General features: G+C 41.3%; 1 protein-coding gene across 2 annotated transcripts; it reads left to right on the top strand.

Moving 5' to 3' along the window:
* The first annotated feature begins 50 nt into the window (after nt 1–50).
* On the top strand, nt 51–20,844 carry LOC132078561 (serine/threonine-protein phosphatase 4 regulatory subunit 1-like). 2 transcript variants are annotated; one of them, XM_059480791.1, is made up of 20 exons: nt 141–174; nt 270–314; nt 4,104–4,236; nt 4,565–4,671; nt 5,267–5,409; nt 5,939–6,085; nt 7,636–7,743; nt 8,869–8,934; nt 9,501–9,659; nt 10,120–10,313; nt 10,648–11,069; nt 11,732–11,964; nt 12,521–12,613; nt 13,104–13,289; nt 13,563–13,724; nt 14,317–14,417; nt 15,514–15,634; nt 16,130–16,264; nt 16,925–17,066; nt 17,762–20,844. In XM_059480791.1, the coding sequence occupies exons 1-20, from the start codon at nt 168–170 to the stop codon at nt 17,911–17,913; spliced, it is 2,856 nt and encodes a 951-aa protein (XP_059336774.1). In that variant the 5' UTR covers nt 141–167; the 3' UTR covers nt 17,914–20,844. The 2 variants fall into 2 exon arrangements, with proteins under 2 accessions (XP_059336775.1, XP_059336774.1); XM_059480792.1 differs by lacking the exon at nt 270–314 and having other exon boundaries at nt 51–174.
* The last annotated feature ends 4,387 nt before the right edge of the window (nt 20,845–25,231 follow it).

Here is a 25,231-nt window from a genome sequence, read left to right as displayed (position 1 = left end):
GCCCCCCGCTCGCTGTTGTCCCCCTTGGGCGCTGAGGGATCACTCGACCCCCGGCAGCCGCTGCTCCTTCACCCGGTGGCGTTTCGGGGCTGACCCGGCGACAGGAAGCACCCGCGGCTCCTCCCTGTGCCCTCCCGCTCCTCCTCCTCGCCCATGTCCATTCCAAGATGGCCGGTAAGTGGGGCCGGCGGGCGGGCGGCTCAGCCCGGGCTGCCGCCGTCCCTCCGAAACCAACCCCCTGGTATCTCTCTTCTGTTTTTTGTTTGTAGGGATCCCTTTGTATTTTGTGGATTTGCAGGATGACTTAGATGATTGTGAGTAACTGTTTTTTATTTTTCTGCTCCCTGTTCAGGCCCGCGCTCCCCTCCCGGGGTCCTCCTGTCGCCCTCTTTCCCCCTCCGCATTTGCACCCCGGTGAGGGCGAGGGGAGGATTTTGTGGCAGTTCTGGCAGGTGAAGGCTCCCGGGGTGTTGGGACTATCCCCGCTGCTTCCAGTGCCCGGTGGGCTCGGTGTAAACAGCAGCTCCGGCAGCCTGGGAAAGGCGCACGGAGGGACGAGGGGATCAGCCCCGCTCCTGTTGTCAGTGGGAATTAGGATACTTAGCCCAGGGATTGCTCAGCTCAGCAAGGAGACTTTCCAAAGCTGCAGGGGCTGTGAGGACGCGTTTTCCGCTGCTCCTGCATCCCGGGGATGTGCTGCGAGCGCACCTCGGGGTGAACCGAAGATCTCCGTGCGTGCTCCGGTTGGATCGCACAAATTCGGGTCTGGGTTGGGTACCGAGCCACGGTCCCAGAGCAGGGAACGGCTCCGTCACACACCCCGGTGATCCCGGGCTGTGTTCCAGAGGAGCTGGACACCTGTCAGACCTGAGCCAGCCTGGTCAGCGCTGTGACTTCAGGAGATAAAGCTTTGACTGACAGTGATACGAACTCCCGATGCCTTAGAAAGCAGCTCTCTCTGTGGGGAGGCTTCCTTGACGCTTTCGATTGACTTTTCTATTTAAAAAGAAAGATGTTGTATTCATTTCTTGTGTGAAACTTTGTTTCTCACAAGACTTGTATTGCTTGATACCGCTTGGAAATGTGAAACAAGTTGACCCATCCCACCCACCTTCCCAGCTGAGCGTGAGAAAGCTGATTTAGGAGAAAGGTGGGGAAATATTGGAATACAACTGGGATCTAAAGTCTTTCGTTTGGAAGATGTGCAGGGATGTTGCCTCTGTGGGAGGAGCTGCTTCTGTGGAATTCTGTTGGTTGTTGCTCTCAGCCTCTGAGGTTTCTGCTTTTCCCTAGTAGGTAGCACTGTGCAAAGTGTAAGAAGCAAAAATAAAGGCAAACTTCAAGGTTGTTTCCTTATGGGTTTTGGCCTTGGACCATCCCTGGGTGTGTTTGTTGTCCATTAGTGTTCACTCCTTGGCTGTTCTGTTTAGACTGTAACAGATTTGTCTGCTAAGTTGATTAAGAGGCTTGATGCTTGTAAGGCAAAACTTGAGTGAATAAAAATGTCCAGATAAAGGCAGTTGTGCCATAAGTGGTAATTCATTAAAGAAGTTACCCATTCCAGGATGAGCATGGAAATAAATGTACCTGTTAGAGATTTATGAAAATTGAACTATTTAAAAATATTCTTTGATTATGTTAATTAATTTGACATTGCCTTTAGAATTATGGAATTAAGAGCTCTGTTGTAGCAGAGTTCAGGTGTCCCATGACTAAGGTAACGTTGTCCAGAGACCAGGCTAGGAGAGAGGTCAGGGTGTGTTTTAGGAAAGCCTCAGTGAAATAAATCACTGGAACTGGATTCTTACTTGCTTGAGTAAATAGGTGCAATAGTGTCATGCACAGTGAAGGTCAATTGTGTTGAAACAGGAAGTCTAGGGACTTATTCTGAATATGAGAAAAAGCTGTAGTAAAATCTAGCTAAAATCAAGTGCAGCTTAAAACTTGTTTTTCATAAGGTAATGGGTCATCTGGAAGAAAGAATTAGCTTATTTATGCCCTTTGTGTAATTAATAAGAAAGTATTTAAATAATTTGTTTTTCCTTCTACAAACACCAAGAGGGAAAATTACCTTCTTGAGCTGATTAAAGCATGGTGCTGGGTGCTGGTATTTACTGGTTTGTGCTGTGAAATCTGAATGGTGACACTGGGGGATGACATTGAATTGCTCCACTAGGTCCTGTGACCCTGAGTTTCTCACACCTCTGAGCAGCTTTTAAGCACAGTGAACTCAAGTTCAGCTGTGAATACTGTCACATTTATTTCTGTTTATGGGTGAACAGATTTCAAGCTCACTTTTTTGATCTAGTTAGAGGAGAAAATACTGAATAATAGATGTACCTGTGAAGGAACATTAGAATAAGAAATACTGGTTCAGTATTTGGGATTTACTTTGTAGGACTTGATGCATTCTGAAACCTCTGAGTATCCATGGTGTCCTATTTTATGGAAAAAGAAAACTAAAATTCTTGAGAGAAGACAAAATGGATTCTGCCATGATTATTTCTTACTTATGTGTAGTGAGAGTGTATGGAAAAAATGTCAGGTATTTAACTCTCAATCCTGAGCATAAGTAGTGGTGCTCTGTTTTCTCTCTGCTCTTGGAAGCACTGGTGTGTGCTTAAGAACTTTAAATGAATAATGGAGCTGCTCCATGCAGTAAAATTAAACATGTACATCATGTTTACAAGATTAGTCCCAGGTGTGGTATTGTAGTCAAAGTTAGAACTGGGATTTATTTAATTGTTGTTTGAATTGGTAGGAATTCTGCACTATTTGAAGTGAACTAATAGCTTTAATTGTTAAAGTGTTTCTAATTAGGGACAGGTGGGAACTAGGCAAAGCTAATGACAAGTATATTGATTCTAATCAGTCTTTCTTTGTGTAACAGGTGACTAAGCTCAAAAATCAGCTACTGAGTGTCTGGTCTGTGTGAATTTCAAATATATACACAATAATTGCACAGACATAAGGATGGCCAGAGTTTGTTGCAACCTCAGAAGGGAAATGTGCAATGCTGCAGACACTGTAACTCCCCTGAGCTGTCAGGGACACAGCAAATCTGCATCTTCCCTCTTCAGCTGCTCTGACTGGGGGAAGTCCTGGAGCAGATTTATCCCAGACAGACCTGAGCTCTGTAAATTGTTTACACTTGTGCAGAAAAATGTTTTGAACCAGACAGACCCTGCTGTAAGGAGCGGGCATGAGAAATAATAATGACCAGTGGAGGGGAATAAGGGTGCCAGTGCAATATGTCATCATTTTAAAAAGCTGGGAATCATTAGCATCTGTTTCCTATTGTGTGGCTGTGGGTTCACTTGTATCTGTGTGCACATTTGAAATGTCAATGTTTAATCTAACCCCACGGTTCTGTTTGTTTGAAATCTATTTGATTTGTTGAGCACGTTCTCTGCGAGAAAAGCAGATTTTGGAGCTTCTGTAGTATTTTAACTCACCTGGGCTCCTTGGAGACCTTAAACCAATCTGCTTTTTTTTTTCTCCTGAAGACCCAGATATAGCATTTTTCTCCAAGTATGTTCAGATGACTTCCTTTTTTACTGAGTTCTATTTCTGACAGTATTTTGACTTTTGCTGAATAATTGGAAAGCAGGGTTTTACATAGGAAATTTGGGAACAAACTGAGGCTTGGAACAGAAGGATTTTTAACATATAAAGTGTGAGAAGAGTGGGTTTACACAAAAAAAAGCCCATAGCTGATAGGTGCAGCAGGGAGCTCCCAGCACCTTCACAAGTTCTGTGAAGCTGAAGTTTTTTCCCAAAGTTTGTGATCTGCAATTGTGTCAGCTGAGCCCTCTTAACTCAATGCATGTGGATCCTCCACTGAAAGGGCAAAGTAAAGTGTTTAAAGCCAAGGATTTTGGCAGTTAAATTTTAAAGCTTGGATTTACAAGTCTGTGTGCAAGTGTTATACTCAACTTCATTAGATATAGTTTAAGATGATTTTGTAAGCTGTTTGCAGTGATGTGCAATTACTTTTCTTTTAAAGAAATAGTTACTGGTTTCTTGTATTTTACATTGTAACATCTCTTGCTGACTCTTGGATTTTTATTTTTTTTTTTGGGTTACTTTTCATGTCTTTCAAGTTGGCTTTGAAGATTATGGACCAGACTGTGATAGCATGAGGATAACAGCATTCTTGGATATTCCTGGCCAGGATAACTTAACTCCACTGGCTCGTCTGGAGAAATATGCCTTCAGTGATAATGTATTTAACAGGTAAGGGCACAGCTGGCACACCTGGTGGTGCCTGAGTCTGAGTGCACTGTGCATGTTAAGATGTTACTGTCTTTCATTATTCTCCCAAATACATGCCTGATGTTATTTCTATTTGAATAACTTGTATAACACTTCCATGAAAAGAGATTTTTCAGCCTTGATTATCAAATAAGATCTCTTGATTCCATTTTTATTTTGTTGGTATTGCAATGTTCAGAGAACAGCTTGATCTGTTTTATGGTGCCATTTACATGTGATAAGTTCCCCTTGCATCCCATCTAAGAGGCACTGGCTGGATTTTAAGGCAATTGTTGTGTTCACTCCACAGACAAATTATTGCCAGGGGTCTTCTGGATGTCTTTCGAGATTTCAGTAACAATGAAGAGGACTTTCTGACTGTGATGGAAATAGTGGTCAGGCTCTCTGAAGATGCAGGTTTGAAAGTTTGCTTTTGTTTGTTTTTTAATTTGTGTAAGTTATTTTATGTAAATTGCAACATAGGAAATGCTGACTTCCGATTTTGAGAAGACAATGAATGAACTAAGGAAGTTGAATCATCCAGCAGGAAGATCTGTCAGTGGAAACAGATTCATTTTTATCTCTTGGTTTTGAAATATTTTGTATGGTAAATGTTAAATAAAAGGCCTATTCTTAGTATAGGGCCTCAAGCAACATTTTTCAAGAAATTTGTTAAATTTGATTTGTTGTATTTGGTTTAAGTGGCACAGAGCAGTTTTGTGTTTTAATAGTTCTTATGCATACATTCATGGTGACTGATTTTCTAGCTTATCTCATTTTATTGGATCGATTTGGGACCTGCTCCCAAGTCTCTGAACTGTGATGATGTATGTAAGGCTACTCTGTTTTATTCAGCTTTCTTTTAAGAGCAGGCAATCTCAGTGATGCTATTTCTATGTTTCAGTTATTTTAATTTTCCTGTTGTGAAAACATAAAGAAAAATGCTACCTTTTTTTTAAGATACCTGATCTTCATTTCATGTTTACCAATGTAACCTGACTTGTATTTCCAGAGCCCACTGTTCGCACAGAGCTGATAGAGCAGATTCCTCCCATTGCCATCTTTCTACAAGAAAGTCGACCAAAATTCCCAACAGCATTTTTTGAATACCTTATGCCCATAGTAGTGAGGTACCTCACAGATGTTAACAATCAGGTAGGAAAAACAAACAACAGGAGTTGAATCCTTGGAAAATTGTGTGGTTCAGTGAATTTAAGGCATGAGAAAGGATAAGAGAAAATTCCATGTTGGTTGATATCTGGCTGTTATGTAGAGCTCTGTGTTTATTGGTTTCAGTACATTCTGCTAGGGAGGTCTGATTTTTTTTTTTTTTGTATTTTTGGTTTTTGTTTTTAGTACTTCCCTTAGCAGATAGATAATGGGAGACTTCAGGATTTGTCTGACAGCACATGGACAGAATCTGTTACTGGAGTCATGACTTGAAAACTCTGTCTTCTACTTCATCTTTTATCTTATTTTCAGAATGTGATGAAATGCCATCTAATGATTGTATTAAACTTTAATATTTGTTACTAATTCCTTATGATAATAAAACTAAGACTTTTTTTCTGGGTTTTTTTTTTTTTTTTTTTGTGTCCATTCAAAGCATAGAGGCTTTTGTGGTTCTTGTATCTGTAAATGTTGTTTTTATAGTGACAGACTGGTTTTGTGTGTTTGTTTATAGGTCAGAAAGGCAGGCCAGGAAGCACTGCTGATTCTGCTGGAACAAGATCTTGTGGCTCAGAGTGACATTGAAAATAAGGTGTGTCCAATTCTGCTGGACCTCTCTGCTCCTGACAGTGATGATGAGTACAAGGTGGAAGCTGTCAATGTAAGTTGATAACATTAATTTATAGTGGTGATTAAGATGAGGTCCAGGAATAGTGCTGACATTAAAAAAGTAAGCCATCAAACTCTGTGTTTATTCAGTAAGATGTTTGGATTTTTCCTTTAACAAAGCAAGTCTTTAATTTTTATTCTGCATTTTTGAAAATATCAGATTTAAAGAGACCATCTTTATGCTTCAGGATGCCAAATGATGTCAAAATAGTAGCTGAATAGCTTTAAAATACAATTGGTCCTTGGCAGCCTTTTTTAAAATTCTTGTTAGGATTGTTACATTCCCCAGAGTGTTCTTTACATTTGCTTTACCAGGTTTCACAGTAATGTTGTGGAAATGTGACCTGATCTCTGTTCTGAAGTGTTCTGAAAAAAACATTGCCTGGTGACTTTCAAGAAACCAGTTGACTCCACAGAAAAGTGCTGGTGTGTAATTACATTTCAGCATGGATATCTGACACTTGACCTGTAAAATATTTTACCAGCTAGATTTTCCTCTTCCTTGTTTGAGAGTTGGGAATTGCTTAGGCAATTTTCCAGGATGACATCTGAGCACCAGATGCCTTTTAGGAGTTTGAAAATTTGTAGGAAAGTCCTTGAATGGTCTCTTCCTTAGTTGCTGAGCATTCTATTACAAGGACAAGCATTCCTAGAAAGGAATAAAGCTTCTTTTTTGTGAAGGTAGAAAGCTTCAATATTTTTTTAAAAATAAAACCAGAAAGATGGGGACTGTAATCTGATGATGTTTGTGTAAGCATTAAACCCCTGGTGCATCAGAGCCCCTCACTTTCTCCTTTTGCAAACACAAGAATTACAGCTGAAAGGAAACACCCAACCCAAAGCACATGATTTTCACAGCAGAAACATGGTTTGTGTTGGTAGAGGAAACTGATGGTTCCTCAGAGAAAGCTGAATTAAGGAGCATGTTGCTAACTTCCTTTACACTGTTAACTCCTAAAATTCCGTTCATCATTCCTGCAGAGTGTGCAGTGGCTCACATAAATAACTCATTTTTCTTGCACTCCCTTTTTTGTCTCCTGCTGTATGGCAAACTTCTATTTTATTGTGGTATCTGAGCCTATAGAGCTGGGACTGTGCACTTTAAGTATCTGAGCTGTTAAAGACCAATCTCTTATTGCATGCTGAAGCTTGGGATGTTTCTAATATGCTCCAAGAGTGTGGTTTTTATAAGATCCTTAGTGCAATGGAGCTTTTTTTCTTCATACAAAATGCCAGTGTTTGCACATTGCAAACACCTTGAAAACAAATCTATTAATAAAAAGTCTATTTAAATCAGATAAAAAAGACAAGGAGTTAAATGCAGAAATGTTATGTTCTGGCATATAATGATTGAAAGTAAAGCTGTGTTTGTGCTTTACATAAAACAGGTGTATGGAAATACAAATAATGTGTAGCAGTTTCATCTGTTTGATTGTAATCACTGTCTTGCTCTCTGAGGTAATTTTTAGGAGGAATATTTGGCTGTGCTTAAAAGCTTTATAATGTTCTTCTCTTTACTCATATTCCTTTCCTGATTTTCAGATAATCTGTAAAATGGCTTCAATGTTGAGCAGAACAACAGTTGAGCACATGCTGCTCCCTCGTTTCTGTGAGCTGTGCAGTGATGGGAAATTGTTCCAAGTCCGAAAGGTTGGTGTGTGTCAAGCCCTAAACCACCTGACAATGAGTTTGTGCTGCTGCTCAAATGCTTTCCTGCATAGCTTAGTTATAACTCTACTTGATGGACTTTCAAAGCACCTGGAAGAGAAGTTTTGATTTATTGACATGGTTCTAGTTTCTGTGCCTCAGTAAGGAACAGACTTTGGCCAGTAGGTCGGGTCCAGTAGTTAAACTGATAACTGGTCTTGCACATTTAATAGTTTTGCACAATGTCTTTTTGTAAGCTGCTGTGCTTGATTATAGGATAGTAGCAACTTTTATAATTTCTAGCATCTTATTTCAAAATTCAGAAGTAATGGACATTTGAGAAATCCTTCCTTTAAAAAGAAATTTGTTATTATTGAAAGGAGAAATCCCCAAAGTGTAAGACTTACTTTAACTCATGTTTGAGTTCAAAAGGAAACTTGTAGCATAAGAAGTATTAAAATAGTTGTGTAGACTTAAGGGTCACACCAAGCTGCAGCTTGGTTTGCAATATAAGCTGCACTTGCTGGAATTTGAGCTGCTTTTAGTGCCTTCTAAATAAGCACAGGGAGTGACTAAAATGTGTATGAACACAGCTCTATCTTAAATGATTTCAGATTTTGCCAACATCTTTTTCTGAGGGGATGTCCCTTTTGCCTTAATGAGAGCTCTGTAGTGGCCTGTAAATGGCACGAACTCGAGACCTTGATTAAACCTTGCTTCAGCAAAGCACTTAAGCCACCTTGAGCCAGGGTAGTGCTGTCAGTACACCTAAGTCCTGACCCTGGTATCATGTTCTGGCCTGCTTTGGGTTTGACAGCTGTTGCTCAAAGTGATTTAAACTTTCATGGGGGCTTATTGTCCCTTCTGGTGGTTACTGGTGCAGATGATGCTCCTCATGCAGAAACCTTTATTGCTATTGATCCCAGAGGCATGTGGTGTATGGACACTTGCTCCAGTGACTCTTTGTTTGGATGAGTTAATATTACATGACGCAGTTACAGGCCTGAAATTGGAGGAGTCAAAACATGTGCAGTTGTTTGATGGGATAAATAATGCATGGTGGAGTTGATAATCAAACTAATGCCCTTGAAAGAGACACAGTGTTATTAATGACTTTTTATTTCTTAGATTTGTGCAGCTAATTTTGGTGACATCTGTAATGCAGTTGGGCAAGAAGCCACTGAAAGACTGCTGGTATGTAAAAACCAAATCAATTTGCAAGACCTGTATTTCTCAGTTCAGAAAGTTTAATAATGAGTTCCTTTATTGTCTTCTCTATAAATTAATCAGTGTGCATGCATTTTTTAATTGATTTGGCTAAGGCCTTGGTTGCAATTACACAGCAAAACTGGGAATTAAGAGAAATGCCAAGTTCTTCCTTTGCAAAACATGTTTAACAATGTAATTGACAGCAGATATATATATATATATACACATATTTATGTATGCACACATGTTGTAGAATTACCACTTTTTTCCTGAACTAGATGATCATCAATTCTATTATGATTTCAGGGAAAATTGGCCATTAATAATTCTTTCTATTCTTCCTTTCTGCAAATAGTTGTGTACATATTCCTAATGGAGTAAGTGACAGACAGATGGGTTTTTTCCAATTCCTTTAATTAGTGTATGCATTTAACCTGTCCCTGTTTCTTCTGTTCTTTTACTTATTGTCTCCAGTTTTCAAACAAATACTTTGATATTACTGCAGTCTTTGTTTAGTCTTTAATTGGTTTTGGATTGGTGTTTTTTGGCAGATTCCCAAGTTCTTTGAGCTGTGTTCTGATAGTGTGTGGGGAATGAGGAAGGCTTGTGCTGAATGCTTTATGGCAGTGTCTTACACCACGTCCCCAGAGGTTCGCAGGAGCAAACTGTCCCCACTGTTCATCAGCCTGATCAGTGACACCTGCAGATGGGTGAGTAACTCCCTCTGGGCTGGATGCCTCCTCCCAGGCACATCCTAAACAAATAATGGACACATTTAGTAGTGCTCTGAAGTGCATTTGCTGAGATCAGAGCTTCATGTGCTAAAAACTAATCTCTAATGAGACAGTTTGTTTTCTCTCTCTCAACAGTTTATGAATTTAAATACTCTTCTGAGAAAAGGTTGCTTGTGTTAAATAGATGAGTTGAAGTAAACAGATGTCCTTCAAATTTATAACTCCCAAAAGATTTCTGTATAGTGATTGTAGATACATGCATAGTGTATCACCCTTTGCTTAAGTGGCACTTACTTGGTAATTGGTTATAGCTGGTATTAAATGAAGCTGTTATATTAAGAACACATTGATTCTTACTAAAAATTGCACCAAATTTAGATTTTTCAACTCTGTGAGACTTGCACGAAGCCTGACTGTTGCTCTCACACCACCACAGGTTCGTCAGGCTGCTTTTCAGTCTCTTGGCCCATTTATTTCTACCTTTGCAAACCCTTCAAGTGCTGGTCTGTACATTCGAGAGGATGGGACACTGAGTATCCGACCACCAGCACAAGATGTGAATTCCAATCCCTGTCAGCCAAGCAACAATATCACTGTGATGTCTTCCAGTGCCAATGCTGCACTGTCCAGGTAAATCCTGGGAAAGATGGGATGTAGTGGAAGGGGTTAAAAAAAGTGGGTTTTGTTGTTTGGCAAAGCTAAAAATTCAATTTGAGAATGCAGTTCCAGAAAAGGTCTGAAGAGTGAGGTCACCCATTGGAGTGTAAACCAGATTATTGAAAAATTCACTTTGGCTTCACAGGAGGGCAAAGGGATAACTAGTGAAGTAAAGCATAGTGGTAGCAAATTCTGTCTTTCTTGAGAGAAAAGCTTCTGTTGTTGCTGCTGTCTTTTATGAAGTATTTAACTGAAAACTTCTTGTTACAGAGTACTTAAAATTTACTTTCAATAACTTTGTTTCTAGCTCAGAACAACCAATGGAAATCAAAGCAGAATCATCGACTTTGGGGACTTCAGCAGAAGTTCATACAAAGCTCTCTGAGGACCTAAATAAAAATTCATTGGAACAAAGTTCAGATTGTTGTGCCAGCCCAGGAGAAGATGTGTCTGCCTTGTGTCAGGGTGACAAAGCTGCTGCTGGTGGCTCTGAAGGCACGAAGGAGAGCAGTGTTCCGGGGCTGCCGCCTGCCGAGGACGTGTTTAACACATTCCTGTACTGGCGCCCTCCTCTGCCCGACATCAGTCAGGACCTGGAGCTGCTGCAGTTCAAGGCTGACAAGCACAGCGATGGCTGCTCTGGGCCATGCAATAACTGTGTTGCTAGCAATGAAATAAAAAAGGTTCTAGAAAGCTTACAGGAGCACATAGATGATCCAGATGTTCAAGGTGGGACTCTGACAGTAAAACTGTGTTTTCTCTGAGCAGGTTTTCTGGCCTTTACAAAACACTGGACTGCATTTTAATTAGCTTGATCTTCATAGGGTGATGAACCTACCTTGAGTAGTAAATTATAGTAGAAGGTTATGTAACAGCTTTTTTCATAAGACCTAAATTATTTCTAGAGTAACTGGGGAATTGTTCCTGGCTTCTGTTTGCATAAAAATAAATTGATTTAAAGACAAAAGGGAAAACAGCTTGTTAAAGACAGTTTTAACAGGTTTTGAGTACTGTAGATACTGTGGGTTTAGGGACAGTGCTACCTGTTACAAGCTGAATTCATGTAATATTGGCTGACTGAGAATGGCCCTCATTTCAGTTCTTCCTCCTTACCCACCTGAAACAGGCCCTTTGGCCTGATAGTGGGATCTGTGCTTCATGGACCAAATCCTTCTTGTCATCCATAGCCAGCTCAGTTTCTTGTGTTCACCAAGTCTCTGGAGTGCTCTGCAGTAAAATGCCTTTTCTTTCCAAGAGCAAATGTTTGCTAATACAGCATTTGTGTGCAGCTCCTACTGGGCTACCTTTTCTCTTTTCAGATGAGTTAATTACAAGTTTAATGCCTTTAAATGCAGAAAGAAGACTAAATAACCAGCTTTTGCTTTCTACAGCTCAGGTCCAAGTGCTGTCTGCTGCTCTCAGAGCTGCTCAGTTTGATTCTGTTGGTGACTGTGACACCAAAAAAATGGAAGAAAGTGGTGACAATCTTCAGAACAAAATGATTTTGGATGAAACAGTGGTTTCAGATGCTGCCTGCAAGCAGGTGCAGGGGAACACTCTTTCATCCCCTGCCTCCCAGGGTGATATCAGTGACCAGTCAAGCACCAGTGTGCTGAAAAGCACAGTAAGTACACATTGTGCTTCATGTCTGAGCTGTGTGGGGTTATGTAGTCCTAGCATAACTGATCCACTTTTTATCCAAAGCCTTTGAACATTACTAGACCAAGCTATCACATTCTACTTACTCTAATTAACAAAAGAAAAGCCATTAAGGGTTATCATTTCTGTTTGCACACAAATGACCCAGGAGGTAAAGATTTGCAGTAGTCTTGTGCAAGTTTTTTTTCTGATTAAATTCTGTTGAATATAATTTAAGTTAATTTCAAGAATAAAAACTATTTAAAAGTAACCATCCAAAATGTGTATGAATGTTAGGTTTGAGATGTTAGATTGCTTTCTTTAGAAGTAAACCTTAACTACTGCTGCCCTTGTTGCTGCTACAGTCTGTTTGCCTCAGTGTGCAACTGTTGTCTTTTTGTACTTGCATAAACACACTGAACAAGGCTCTGCCTGTGCAGGGCTGTTCTGAATCTGAGCTCTGTTCTGCACTGTGATGCTTTGAAATAGCCCAAACACCACCAAATCTCCTTCATTTCACTACCTGGTACCTTCTTTTACAGGACTCAGAGGAAAAACACAGAGGAACCAGTGTCTTTTTGAGGAAAGAGCAAGAAAATAATCCACCATTTGAAGATGACAAGTCAAAATTACAGGTGATTAAAATGGCATCTAATGGATTTAGTGGAGTACTGGAGTAATTCATCTTACCCTTAAAGCAGTGATACCTTGTGCAATGGATCAGCTGCAGAATGTGAAGGAATGCTCCAGAACTCAAGGAGAGCCCTGGTTTAGATGGGAAAATTAGCAACATTCTGTTGCCTTTTTGGTGCCTTAGAGGCAACCTGTGCAAGCAAGGTAGGCACTGAGTGTCTGCTCTGTCACTGATTCTCTGTTTGGCATCACCATAGAAGGAACTTTGAGCTTGGTGGGTGCAAGGTGTTGATAAAGCTGTAATGACTGTTCCTTGCTGACTGCTCTGTCCTGACGAGAGGATAAATAACCACTGGAGCCATGTACCCTTGGTGAGGGTAACACACAGGGGGTGCTGTGTCTCTTGTGTTTTGGTGCTGGCTGATGGGTAGAACTGTAGCACAGCAGCTGTATTTTCTTTCTGCTCCTAAATGGAAGTGTGTCTGTCTGTAGGACATCATCCCCCAGCCTTTACTGGACCAGTACCTGTCCATGACTGACCCTGCTCGGGCCCAGACTGTTGACACTGAGATTGCCAAGCACTGTGCCTACAGCCTGCCTGGGGTGGCCCTGACACTGGGCAGGCAGAACTGGCACTGCCTCAAGGACACCTACGAGACACTGGCTTCAGATGTACAGGTAAGAAAAAAAAGTTTGTAACAAAAATCAGAATTTTGAGGAGGAGATTTTTTTCTTCAGTCTGTACTGTAGTTATAAGATCACATAATTTCATATAGAGGAATAAATGTGCACTAAAAATACAAAATTCCAGATTTAAAGCAGACTTCATAAATATGATTAACATTTCTCCTAGCCCTGTTTGTCCTGCTCTCAGCCCTCACCCAGGGGTAGTTGAAAAGCTTGTTTGTTGTAGTCCTGGTGCCTCACGGTTCCCTTGCTGCCCGTTTGCAGTGGAAGGTGCGGCGCACTCTGGCCTTCTCCATCCATGAGCTGGCTGTGATCCTGGGGGATCAGCTCACAGCTGCTGATCTGGTGCCAATTTTCAATGGCTTCCTGAAAGACCTGGATGAAGTGCGAATCGGTGTCCTCAAACACCTCTATGACTTTCTGAAGGTAGGAAAATGTAATAAATTTCTCAACATGAAATTTTTTCTGACTCCATTTTATGAAGAGTTTTGAATGACCTGTGCATGTCTCAGTATCTAATCAATGTTTAGTTTTTCACCATGCTACCATTTTGTGTGTGTGCCTCGATTCCTTCTTTTAATGTGCCTTGCTTCTCTTTTCTCCATATCCCAACAAAATACCAAGCTGAAAACCCTTTGTAAATGTGGTTGTAAGTGCTGCTGCCTGTTGTAAACTGGGAGAATTGGCCCAGTAGCAATTTGTGTTTGGGGCTGGGAGAGAAGAGAGCAGATCCTGGTGGGCTGCTGTGGAATGCACACAGATCCTCAGCTTTTGGTTCCTCACTCTCATATCCAGAGATGGTGCTTTGGGTGTTGCTGAAGGGATGACTTCTTGTGCTTTGGATGTCACTTGTGTGTGTCCAGGCACTCAGCTGACTGTGCACAGCTTTTAGGGAGCACCTTGTGATTGGTCACTGGCTTTCAAGTAGGAAAATGCACATTGGTGTGAATAGTGACACACCAGAGAACTGCAAGTCTGAAGTTTTATCAGTTTGATACCAGTAATGTTTTTCCTTTAGCTACTTCATGCAGACAAAAGGAGGGAGTATCTTTACCAGCTGCAAGAATTTGTGGTGACTGATAACAGCAGGAACTGGAGGTTTCGTTACGAGCTGGCAGAGTATGTAATTTTGTTAACTTCTGATTTTTAATCTGTATTACTAACTTGGAAATAAGTAATTACATTCAGAAGTTAGCACATCTAGATTAGAAGCTAAAAGTTCACAACCTTTCTTTAGGAAGGAAAAAGCCACTGGCTGTTAGGGTTATCTGGGGGGAGTTGAGGGTGTTTGGGATTTTTGATTTTTTTTTTTTTTTCTTCATGAGTTGTGTTGTAATGTATGACTAAAATGCCTGTGATTTACTAAAATGGAGATCTGGTTCACTTGCAGCTGATGAAATATGACAATGTGATAGATAGTATTCAGTGAGAATTTATTAGTTCAAGACTCTTGCAAAAATTAGTGACATGCATGTAAAAATGTTTTTAATGTGTAGGAAAGAAAAATCAGTTCTTAAAAAATAGGTTGGTTTGGTTTTTTTTTTGGTACTTCTATAAGACTAGGTATATAAACAGAAGTAGATTAACATCCTGCAGTTGTTTTTCTACAAGCCCTGTAGATATTTGCAGCACCATTGTAGCCATAGTTTGCAGATGAAGTCTGATCTTTGTTTATTTTGTTGCTGTGTTTGGCCTGTTGAGGACTTGCTCTCCCTTTGTAGTTTGGCACAACAAACTCTCAGTGGCACAGAAGTTACACAGCAGCTCCCTGAGCCCTGGTGGGGAGCTGCCACTGCCTGGGCTCTGTGTGGCTGCTGCTTCTGTGGCTGGACTGAGTTCTGGGTGGTTCTGTGATAGGAATTATTTTCTGAAATGTAGATTTCTACACTGAGGTAAATATTCAGCGTCTGCTTTGCAAGAATATCCAGGGTAATTGTTTGAAGCTGGAAAAGGCTTCTCATGCTTCTGTTTGTAGCTTTTCCTTATTCTTTTGGCTAATGTTGATACACTGGTACATGTGTTTGGATCACAGTTTCTCTGGGCCTCCCTGATGGATTAAAGCCTGTGCCTGTAACAAGTGAAGAGAAGAACAAACTGCCCAAGGGCTCTGTAGTAACCCTGGTGCTTTGGTGCTCCTTCCCCACCTGTGAGGGCTGGTGAATGGCAGCAGGCTGGTGCTGCACCTGGTACAGTGATGGTTTCCTTTGTGTTCCAGGCAGCTGATCCTGATCCTGGAGCTCTACAACCCCAATGATGTCTATGACTACTTAAGGCACATTGCACTGACTCTGTGCTCTGATAAAGTGTCAGAAGTTCGGTGGATCTCCTTCAAACTGGTAGGGGATGTAGTTCACTTCCTGGCAGGAGAGCAGCAAAATGGTCCTGCAGAGGGTACCTGAAATCATTGTGTTTTCAGACAGTAGTGTGAATAGGGATGTTTTGATAAACACAGGAATCAATGTGGAAAAAAGTGAAGTGGAAAGTTTATAAAATATTTTGAGTTGTCTGACTGCCACAGATACTGAAATTTTTCTCTGTGGTTGTATGTGAATGAGAAATCCTTTGAAGTGAATGAAAGCCAGTATATGTGAATTGGAAAACCTTCCTCCATTCTATGGAAAAAAAAAACCACAACAAAACACAGAACAACCAACTACTGATCTTTCCTCAGAGTTAATTTAATTTGTTATGAAGCCTACAAGCAGAGCTGACTACATTGAATACGGTGTTCCTTGTAGAATTCAAATGAAATGATGCCTTTTTAAGTCTAAGGGCTGAAGTTTCATTTGTTCTTTTTGTTCCCCTCCTTTTCCCATTCCTCTGGCTCACAGGTTGTAGCAATACTGCAGAAGTTCTATGCCAACAGTGCCAATGCCCTGGGACTGAATTTCATCAATGAGCTCGTGGTGCGGTTTCGCCACTGCTCCAAGTGGGTTGGGAGACAAGCCTTTGCCTTCATTTGTCAGGTTGGAATGTTGTCTCTCTGTGTTTCTATGTGTACATTAAATTTGGGGCTTTGCAGCATGTGGGCAAAGCTGGAATTTGACTCACAGTTTTTTTTGTTATTTTTGGTTTGGTCAGAGTCAGTGTGGTCTCAGTGCTGGCATCTGGCTGTCCCAGCCCAGGCTGGATCCCTGTCTGGGTCTGTGCTTCCAGCTGCCACAGCTAGTCCTTGGAATATCTGCTATCCCAGAGGCAAACAGAGATGCATGGCCAAGGATTAAACAAATGTTAGGCTAAAGGATCATCACAAGAGCTCCTCACACCACCAACAGGTGCTGGATGCCAGGAGCCATTTCCCTCTTTACTGCCACCACTCACCCCCTCCAAACCAAAAATGCTTACTTGGGTAGCAGTGAGGAGCAAGGGTTGGGCATTCAAAGGGAAAAGAGTGATGACAGGCAAGAGAGCAGCATTTCTTAAAACATTCTTGAAAGAAATTAATCTGCTCTTTCTGGCCTATCTTTGGCTGAAATTCAAAATGGTGAGACACAGGGTGAGGTGTTCTCATTCAGAGCTTTTTTAACAGACCAAATTAAGGACAAGGTGGAAAGAAACTGAAGGAATGGCAAATAGTGTATTTTTAACATAAATCTTGCTTTTTCTGTTCTGTGTTTTTCTCATAGGCTGTAGTAGAAGAGGAGTGCATGCCTGTGGACCAGTTTGTTGAACACTTACTCCCCAGCCTTCTAAGCCTTGCATCAGATCCTGTGCCCAACGTCAGGGTGCTGCTGGCCAAGGCTCTCAGGCAGACACTGCTGGAGAAAGGTGTGGTCCTCCATTCCCTTGGAAAGATCCAGCACCTCGGGCTCTCCTCTGGAGCACAGCTCTTGCAGCTCAGTCGGTGCAAGGCTGTAAAACAGAGCCACGCACTGAAATCTAGGATTTAGATTCAGATTTGAGAGTGCTGCAGTGGCTCTGCAGCCCCGGAAGGTGCGATGGGACGCTCATCCCGAGGGGGCTGCAGGTGCCGAGCGGCCCCACACGGGGGCACTGCGGCCCCGCGAGCCGCCCGCGGCAGCTCTGCCTGCGGGTCCAGCCTCCTGAACACCCATCTGGGCTCTTCTGGTGAATCTCAGATCTAATTTCTGTCCTGCCCTCTGATTATTCAGAGAAAGAAGCACAGAAATCTCCTATCTTTTTGTCAGAATAAAGTATGGAAAATGTTTGGAATGTGTTGTACAGTAGCAGTTTCCTGTTGCTCATTGATACATTTCTATTTAGGGCTTGGCAAAAAAGTTTATCTTAGAAGTATTTAAGTAGCTAATAAGATGAATCAGAAGCAGCATATTTCTCTTTATCTGTCAGCTTCCTTAGTTTCCTGTGGTTTCTGTAAGGAGACTGTAAGCTGGATAAACTGCCCCAGATGGTTTTGGCATTCTCTGTATTTCTGCACTACTTATGCTCTAGGGTTTATTCCTTTGGATTTGATTTAAATTGTCTTTTTTCTCCCCTTATTCCAGCTTATTTTAAAAGTGTTGGCAATCCTCATCTAGAAGCTGCAGAAGAAACCATTCTAGCCCTGCAGTCTGACAGAGATCAAGATGTGTCTTTCTTTGCCACCATAAAACTGAAACAGGATAACATGGACAATATCACCATTGAAAAACAATAAGGAGTTGTTGTGCAGTGAAGGCTGAACAGCAGGATGGTTTTTCACCTAGTTGCTGTTAGTGTGAGTAATGAGGACAGACAAGGTGGGTTTTGTTACCTATTTGAGCAGGAAAGGGGGTGTTGAGAAATGTTGCAGTCTCCATTTCATGACCTTGTTTCATCTGCAGCGGTGTGTTTGATTCCTGTGAGTAACTCCTTCCTTTTGGTTTTCCCGTTATAAATGGAGGTGATAACTCTGACCTCACCTGCACCTCAGTACTGTCTGTAAAGTCTTACACCGTACTCTGTGTTTAAGCATAATTGGAATTTACATTTCATTTTTTAACAAAATATTTCTGTTAGTACAAGTTTGCTATAAGCTTAAAAAGATTGCTAAATCTTAAAACCTGATTGTAGCAAACTTTCCTGAAGCTGTTCTTTCCTCACTTTTATTATAATCTTTGTACTGTTCCACCTACTGCATTTATTTGAAAAAAAAGTGTATATATGTGAATAGTTTTGAATTGTAACAAAAAATTATGAAGAACTTAATTCTGTATCAGTGGGAATAACTCAAAAATCATTTCATTTTTTAAAGTAGGTTCACTACTAGAATTAAGCATTGGTTGGTCATTTTTGTGTGTGATACTTTTCAAAGTACAGAGAGCTCAAGATTCTTTGTATATTGTGAGGTTTCCATTAATTTGTTCCTTCTGAGCTATACCCTTACAGTGCTAACAGATCATAACAGCAACATTTCTGAGTGCCCTTGCAGGTGTTACAGGTCAGGTTTTGTTGCTGCTGCCTCTCCCAGGAGCAGGCAGAATGGAGAGCTCCTAAGTGGAAAATTCCTCCTCTGCCCCAGCAAAGGTCACTTGAGTGGAGAGATTCAGTTCTGCACCAGGAGCTGTACAAGGGAATTACAGAGAGATACAGGCCTGGGTCTGTGTGTTCTACATGCACACCTCATTTAACAAACACCTTTTAACCTGCCCACTGCTTAAACCCCAAACAGCTTCTCCTAAGAAACAAAGGAGCTCTAAATTCTGCAAAACCCCAGTGGGGAAATGTTCAGGGGAAAGGTGGTGCCACAGTTGGCTCTGCAGCCTCTGTGGGTTGTAGGGCAAGCTCTGGGGCAAACACCAAGTCAGACATGTGAGGTGAAGTGGGATGGCTCCTGTCTGTTGGAACAGGGGCTTGGAAGAAAGAGCAGAATTGTGTTAGTCAAATTGGCCTCAGAAAAATTGTAAAGCCTATACTTCTGCTGGACCCTGTCTTCTTTTGGATCCCAAATCTGCAATAATGTGGGTCCTGGAAAAAAAACAGTCTTTTTTTTATTGTGGATTGAAACTTTGTCCAGCTCAAAAACTAATGCTTAAACACTAAAGAAATGCTTTCATGTGATAAGTTACTTTCTTTCTGAGAGCAGAGTCCTTTCTCCTCAGCAGACCTGTAAATATTCACCCTTATTTCATGTTCCATAGTAAGTAGTTCACATGGGGGAAGGTTTTCAGAAATACCTGTTCTGGTTTTGTTTGAATGTGGCAATACAGTGAGTAGGTTCCTCAGCTGGGTTCTGTATTTTGGGAGGGCTCACTTTTGTGTGAGTTAACCAGTCATGTATTATAATATGTACAGTATTTGTAGCAAATGTTTGTCTTGAAAGATCACAAAATGCTGTTTGGAAGTTGCAGGCAGAAATACACCACTGCTATTGCAGCAAACAGTGTAAACTCTGCAATATTCTACATTTAATTTTTTACAGTTTTTTTATAATTTAAAACAAATGCTTCTTCAGTACAGACTTTTTATGATTACAATTTCTTAACAAAAAGACCCCTCAAATTAATTTTTTCTAGTTCTAATATCTTTTCCTAATGCTGGCATTATACTGATATTTTCTAACAGTTCAGATTTTCTAAAGCCTTTCTGACAAGGTTTCACTTCTGTTTTTTATTATCAGTTCATTAAATTTCTCAGCACTGAACAGATTTTTTTAAGTGTGTGTATATGTAAGTATGTTTGAAATAACTGTATATAAATGAAATACCCTGAACATTAACCCAAGCCAGGTTGCTGTTTGTCAGATCACCTTCAATAATTCCTTGACTTGCAATAATCCACTGGGAAACACAAGCTTCCATAGGGTTTAGCATGTTTGGTTAGTGTTCAGTAGGAGTTTTTAACTAGGATGTGTGTCAAGGGTAAGCCACCAGCTATAAAAGTTCACTAAAAGGCTGAACAAAGTTCTTTGTTTTTTAACAATATTTTGGTACCTCTCTGGCTCCCAAATTCAGGTTGGTTTTGAACGAGGTGATTTCAGTCAGGTGTTTAAAACCTCCTGTTACACTCCACAGTTGCATGTCCTAATGGGGGCCAGCATAGCTCTGGGATGGGATTTTTGTAGACAATGTGCAGGTCTGTGACCCAGATTTACCCTCTGCAAGTTTGTCCTTTTGGTTTAGTTTTAAACTAGAAATGATTTCAGCATGACTAAAGGCTGCACTTTATGTCTTGTCTAGACAAATGTATGCAATGAGTGTGTTCACGTGCAGTTCTCTGGGTTGTTTAAATTATGCAAAAATATGTATTTAAAAAGTCGGGTGGAGCAAAGTTAGGTAGTCCATCCACTTGCACAGCAGCAGTAAGGATATCACTTTTCAGCATTTCCAGCTAAGGAACATGACAATAACAGTAGTTGGTGCAATATTGCTGGGATGCTGTAGGGAATGAGCCAGCACTTGTGATCCAAAGCATGTTGGTCGTGTTGTTTAGGTCTGAGCCTCCTTGTGGCCCTGGTGGGATGGGCATGTGGCAGCTGTGTCACTACACCGTGGTGTTCAGAGCCCAGTTAAGTGGGGACACTCTGGAAGTGTCACCCATTTGTCAGAATAAAGAATCTATGTAACTTTGTATTTATCTCAATAAATCCTGTGACTGTTTTATAAACCAACTTGTGGTAACTGATTTTTGCTGTGGGTGAGATGTGAGTGCATTTCTTGGTTAATGAAACCTCTCCTGGGTGGAAGCACTGTTGTCTGCCAAACCAGGGCTGAATGTGGAATTCCTTGTGCTGTGTAGTAAAAGAATCTTTAAAATCTGCCATCAGTTGATGGAACTTTCTCTACCTGTAGGGATATGGAACTTGCAGGGAAGCCTCAGGCAGCACCTGAGCAGAGTTTTGTGTTCCTGGCAGCTTCACACCAAGCTTGGTCTTGTCTCACCTGTGAACTCCATCCAGCCTGTTGCACATCTCCATTGGAAGCTGAGTGGTGGAGCTTGGCAGCAGAGTTCTGTTCTTGCTTTGGCATTGCACAAACAACTTTTTAGCTCAGGGAGTTTCTAAGGAGAAAGAAAAAGAAGCTGTTGTTACACCTGTTCCATATTTATCAATACACACCAGAGGCTCAGAACACTGTGGCAATTGTTACATTCCCTTCTTAAAGTGAACCAAATGAACAGAAATTGTTAAATGCCAGAGTACAATAAAGCCCAACAGGCATCAGGAAACTGGTGCTGATTGGGCTCTTACATGTTTTTCTCTTGCTTAGGAAAGAGAATTGTAGTCAGCTTGCAATCTCCCTGACATTGTTCCTGATGGAAGCAGACAAAAAGTACCAATGAAACAGAAGGGCTGCAATTTAGTTAATTTATGCAAAACACAGTCAGCATTCAAACTGGGAGTTACCAAGCAGAAATGTATTGATAGAAAAGCTGAAATACTCTGTGCATAAATTGTGAAATATTAAAACAGGATTTCAGAGAGACTCCAGGAATTCATGTAACTCTAGGCCAGAGAAGGTTCAGGAGGGAATTTTGTCAGTGTCAAATTGATGAGGAGGGGCAGAGGGGCTGTGATTTAGTCCCCAGCACTCAGGCCATGCTTCCCTGTGCTGCTCTGCTGTGGCACAAGAGCTTGGAGCAGTAAGAAATAGAAACAGCTTTTCAGAAGAGTGATTAGCAGGGAGGATGATTGCTTATGAGGGATGGCTGCTAAGGAGCCATGGTAGGGAGGGAAGAGCAGTGAGGAGGTGGCAAAGGACTGAGAGAAATGGAACTGCAGATGAACTGGGGCACACAATTCCAAGGGCAGTCTGTCTGTAGCATGTCCACACATTCTCTGCCTTCATTTTCTGAATTTGCAGTGCTGTAGGGTTGTAACCACCAACTGTGTTCAAAGGCAAGCAGAAGCCAGCAGTGAGCTGTGCCTGAGGATCTGCTGACCAGTAAGGTTTGGGGAGGGTGGTGGTTTGCAGAGGGGAGCCAGAAGTTATTAATTTCCTACTCTGCTTCCAGCAGCCTGTTTGGGTTGGTTTGATGCCTAAGCCAGGCTGCAATTGAGGTTTGTGCTTTGGTTTCCCTTTAGGTTCCAGTTCTCTGTACACTGTTCTGTTTGCAGCATTTGCTTGACATGACTGTCTGCTGTGGGTTGCTGGTGTTTTTCTGGAATTCCTGTGTGCACAGGAGCTAATAAAGGAACTGTCAGCTCAGAAAGCCATAAATACAGTTATAGTGGCTTGGGATAGAAATGCAGAGATCCCCTGGCCAAGCCTCTTCCATGGAATTTCTGATGCTATTTCAATTCATTTGGTTTCCAGTAGCCAAACAACCACTGGGGTCAAGCAGAAGTCAAGGTATAAAAATTCATGGCTCTGAGCCCCCTTACCTATGAGCTGCCAGATGTTAGAGGAATGATCCAGACCATAGCAGTTGTCTTCTGTCCCCTGATGAGTGTTTGTATGCATAATTCAAACGTGTGCATGTGTTTGGATCCCAGCTTTTATTGATTGAATTGGGCTCTGATAATAAACAGTATAAATAAATCAGGAGGGAGTTAAAGCACTGATGTGCTAGGGGGTGGAATTAAAATGAGTGCAGTGACCTCAAGCAGGATGTAATTTCAAAAGTGCCTGAAATATGCTGATGACATAAAATAAGGCTGGGGAATTTGGAGGGGCAGAGGAACGTAACAAACTCATTTTAAATGATTTGGATTTATCAGGATTACAGGCAGGTGAGTGGCTCATGCAGTTTATTGTAGGGAAGTGTGAGGTAATGAGACCAGGGACCAAAAGTAATGAGAGTGCAGAGTGAGAGTGGTGTGGGATGTGGTCAGAGCTGGGGGAGGGCAGGTGCAGCACTCACACTGGTGCCAAACCTGCAGGAATCCTCACACTGCTCTGGCAAAGCACAAACCTTCCACAGGCTGAGGTGTGCCTGGTGCTTTGCACATGGAGAGAGGAGAATCCAGCTTTTGATGTTACAGCACACATGGTTTGTTGCAGAGCTGCCTAATAGTTCATCACGCTGATTTCAGACTAGAAAAATTAAAAAATGATTGCTTTGGACTGATGAGTGCCCTGACAGCCACAGGAAAGCAAAGAGAAATTGGTGAATCCTTCCAGTTGGCTAATCTAAAGGTGGATTTTGTGGTTTTGAAAGTACTTGTTTTCTTCTGGTTTTCTTTCCTTCTTTTTAGTCCTAATGTCTATTTTAATTTTTTAAAACATTTAATTTCTCCCCTAAATTGTAAGGTTTGGATTTTTCTTAGTTGTGGCCAAGCAGCTTTTGAAACCAAATCAAAGGCAGAAACAATAAAATGAGAGCTCTGTGTTGAATTCTATTGATGTTCTCACAGCTTTTATTTGTTCTGATAGAATCCATATTAATTGTCCCTGTTTAAAAGGGCTTTCTCTAACTTGACCTGTATCTCTAAATGTAATTTTTGCACTTATTTTTCACTGAAGAAATTAGATATTTGAAATTAAAATTTTCCTATCTTACCTTTTAGTGCCCCAGTTTTACATATGCCCTGACAGATTCCCAATAGTCCATAATTTCCAGTATCCTAATGCTATCATCAAGGGCATATCAATAACACAGAGACTTCTCTCTTCCTCTGAGCTCTCTATGCTGCATCCCATGAAATCCTTTATTGTCTGGAAGCCACAGCTGAGTCAGACAGTGAGGAGCTACAGGGAAAACACAACTGGGAAGGACAGAAGCTAAGGCAAGTCACAAATAATAACTTCATCTCCTACCCTAATCCTTGTGTCATATCAGAATTAAATCAGGAGTGGGGAAAGAATCCTTGGGGAAGTAAGAGATGCACTTGGGATTTTTTATTTTTGGAGTATTTTCAGAGGTTTGTGGCCTCTGATTGACATGGTGCCCCTTCCTGGGGTACTGGGAATGTTCTGGATGCCCTTTGAGATGAGCTCTGCCCCCAGCCAGGCGTGGATCTTGCTGTGATTTTGGTGTTGTTGCAGGACAGAAGGATGCCCTCCATGTTGTGGTATCCATTGGTTCTCAGCAGAGGATCAGTGTTGGCTGCAATCTGCAGCCTCAGAGTTCTGTTGTCAGCTTGGGCTGTTGTCACAACTTAGCTAATACCCTCCAGGAATTTTATTTCTTATTCACATGCACACTTAATGTCCTTAGTCATTAGACTGAAAAATGTTAACCTTGTCATAGTTAGTGACTGGAAGCAGAAAAGTCCATTTAATTCTCAGGGGAATGAATTCTAATTTTCTGCTTGTCAGAAAGTGGCATTTTACATATTTTTCTCTTTTCTTCCCCACCAGTTTAGTGCTAAATTTAAATGTGTATGTCATAGGAATAGACCTTTAGTCAGTGCTAAACACCCCAAAAGCCTTGGCAGGGCTCCAATGTATGAGAGTCTTGACCAGGAGCTGCTGCTAAAGCTCATTTCAGGCACTGCACAGAATGGGGGGTGAGAATGAAAAGTTAAGAGATAAGAGGTCAGCTCAGAGGGCACATTAACATTGCATGTCAGGATGCATTTTTCCCCCAGCAAATATGGATGGATGAAAAGCAGCTCATCTGGAATAAAATGTCCAATGAAAAAATAAATTATGTTAATCAAGCAGACTAGTACTAATATTTGTCATTAAAATGTGACGTCTTCTAATTAATGTCACAAATTACTGTGAGCCTTTAAAAACCATACTGGTGGGAAGGGAAGTTGTCTGCAGATACTGAGTTCCCTGATCTATGAAAGAGAAGAGCTTGTCTTGAAAAATAGATGGCATTTGTGGCAAAGAGAAATAATCCTCCCACAGATTACAGCTGTTCACTGCATTGTTATGCTGGTGGTCTTATCTCATCAGTAGATGTTTTATATGGTTCTTTTTATTTTATTTTTTGGATGCATTTTCATAAGGCTGTTCTGAGGAGGACATTGTGTACTGGGAGCTGGATGTATTTTGAGAAAGAGACACCACTACAAAGAACTCTGAGTTTAAATTGCAAAGATGGATGAAGTAAAGATGAGGGATGGTTATTTTGCTTCTTACAGATGGGAGCTGAAGCAGGGGAGG

The sequence above is a fragment of the Ammospiza nelsoni genome, chromosome 12 (genome assembly GCF_027579445.1).
Source record: "Ammospiza nelsoni isolate bAmmNel1 chromosome 12, bAmmNel1.pri, whole genome shotgun sequence".
NCBI classification, from domain to species: Eukaryota; Metazoa; Chordata; class Aves; order Passeriformes; family Passerellidae; genus Ammospiza; species Ammospiza nelsoni.
The sequence above is the reverse complement of the archived record's forward strand: the minus strand, read 5'-3'. Positions and strand labels throughout refer to the sequence as shown.

Bases quoted from the DNA above. Each gene is read 5' to 3' on its own strand.
- LOC132078561 (XM_059480791.1), top strand. The intron at 9,660-10,119 runs GTGAGTAACTCC...ACACCACCACAG, and splicing joins TCAGTGACACCTGCAGATGG to GTTCGTCAGGCTGCTTTTCA. The intron at 13,725-14,316 runs GTAGGAAAATGT...TTTTTCCTTTAG, and splicing joins ACCTCTATGACTTTCTGAAG to CTACTTCATGCAGACAAAAG.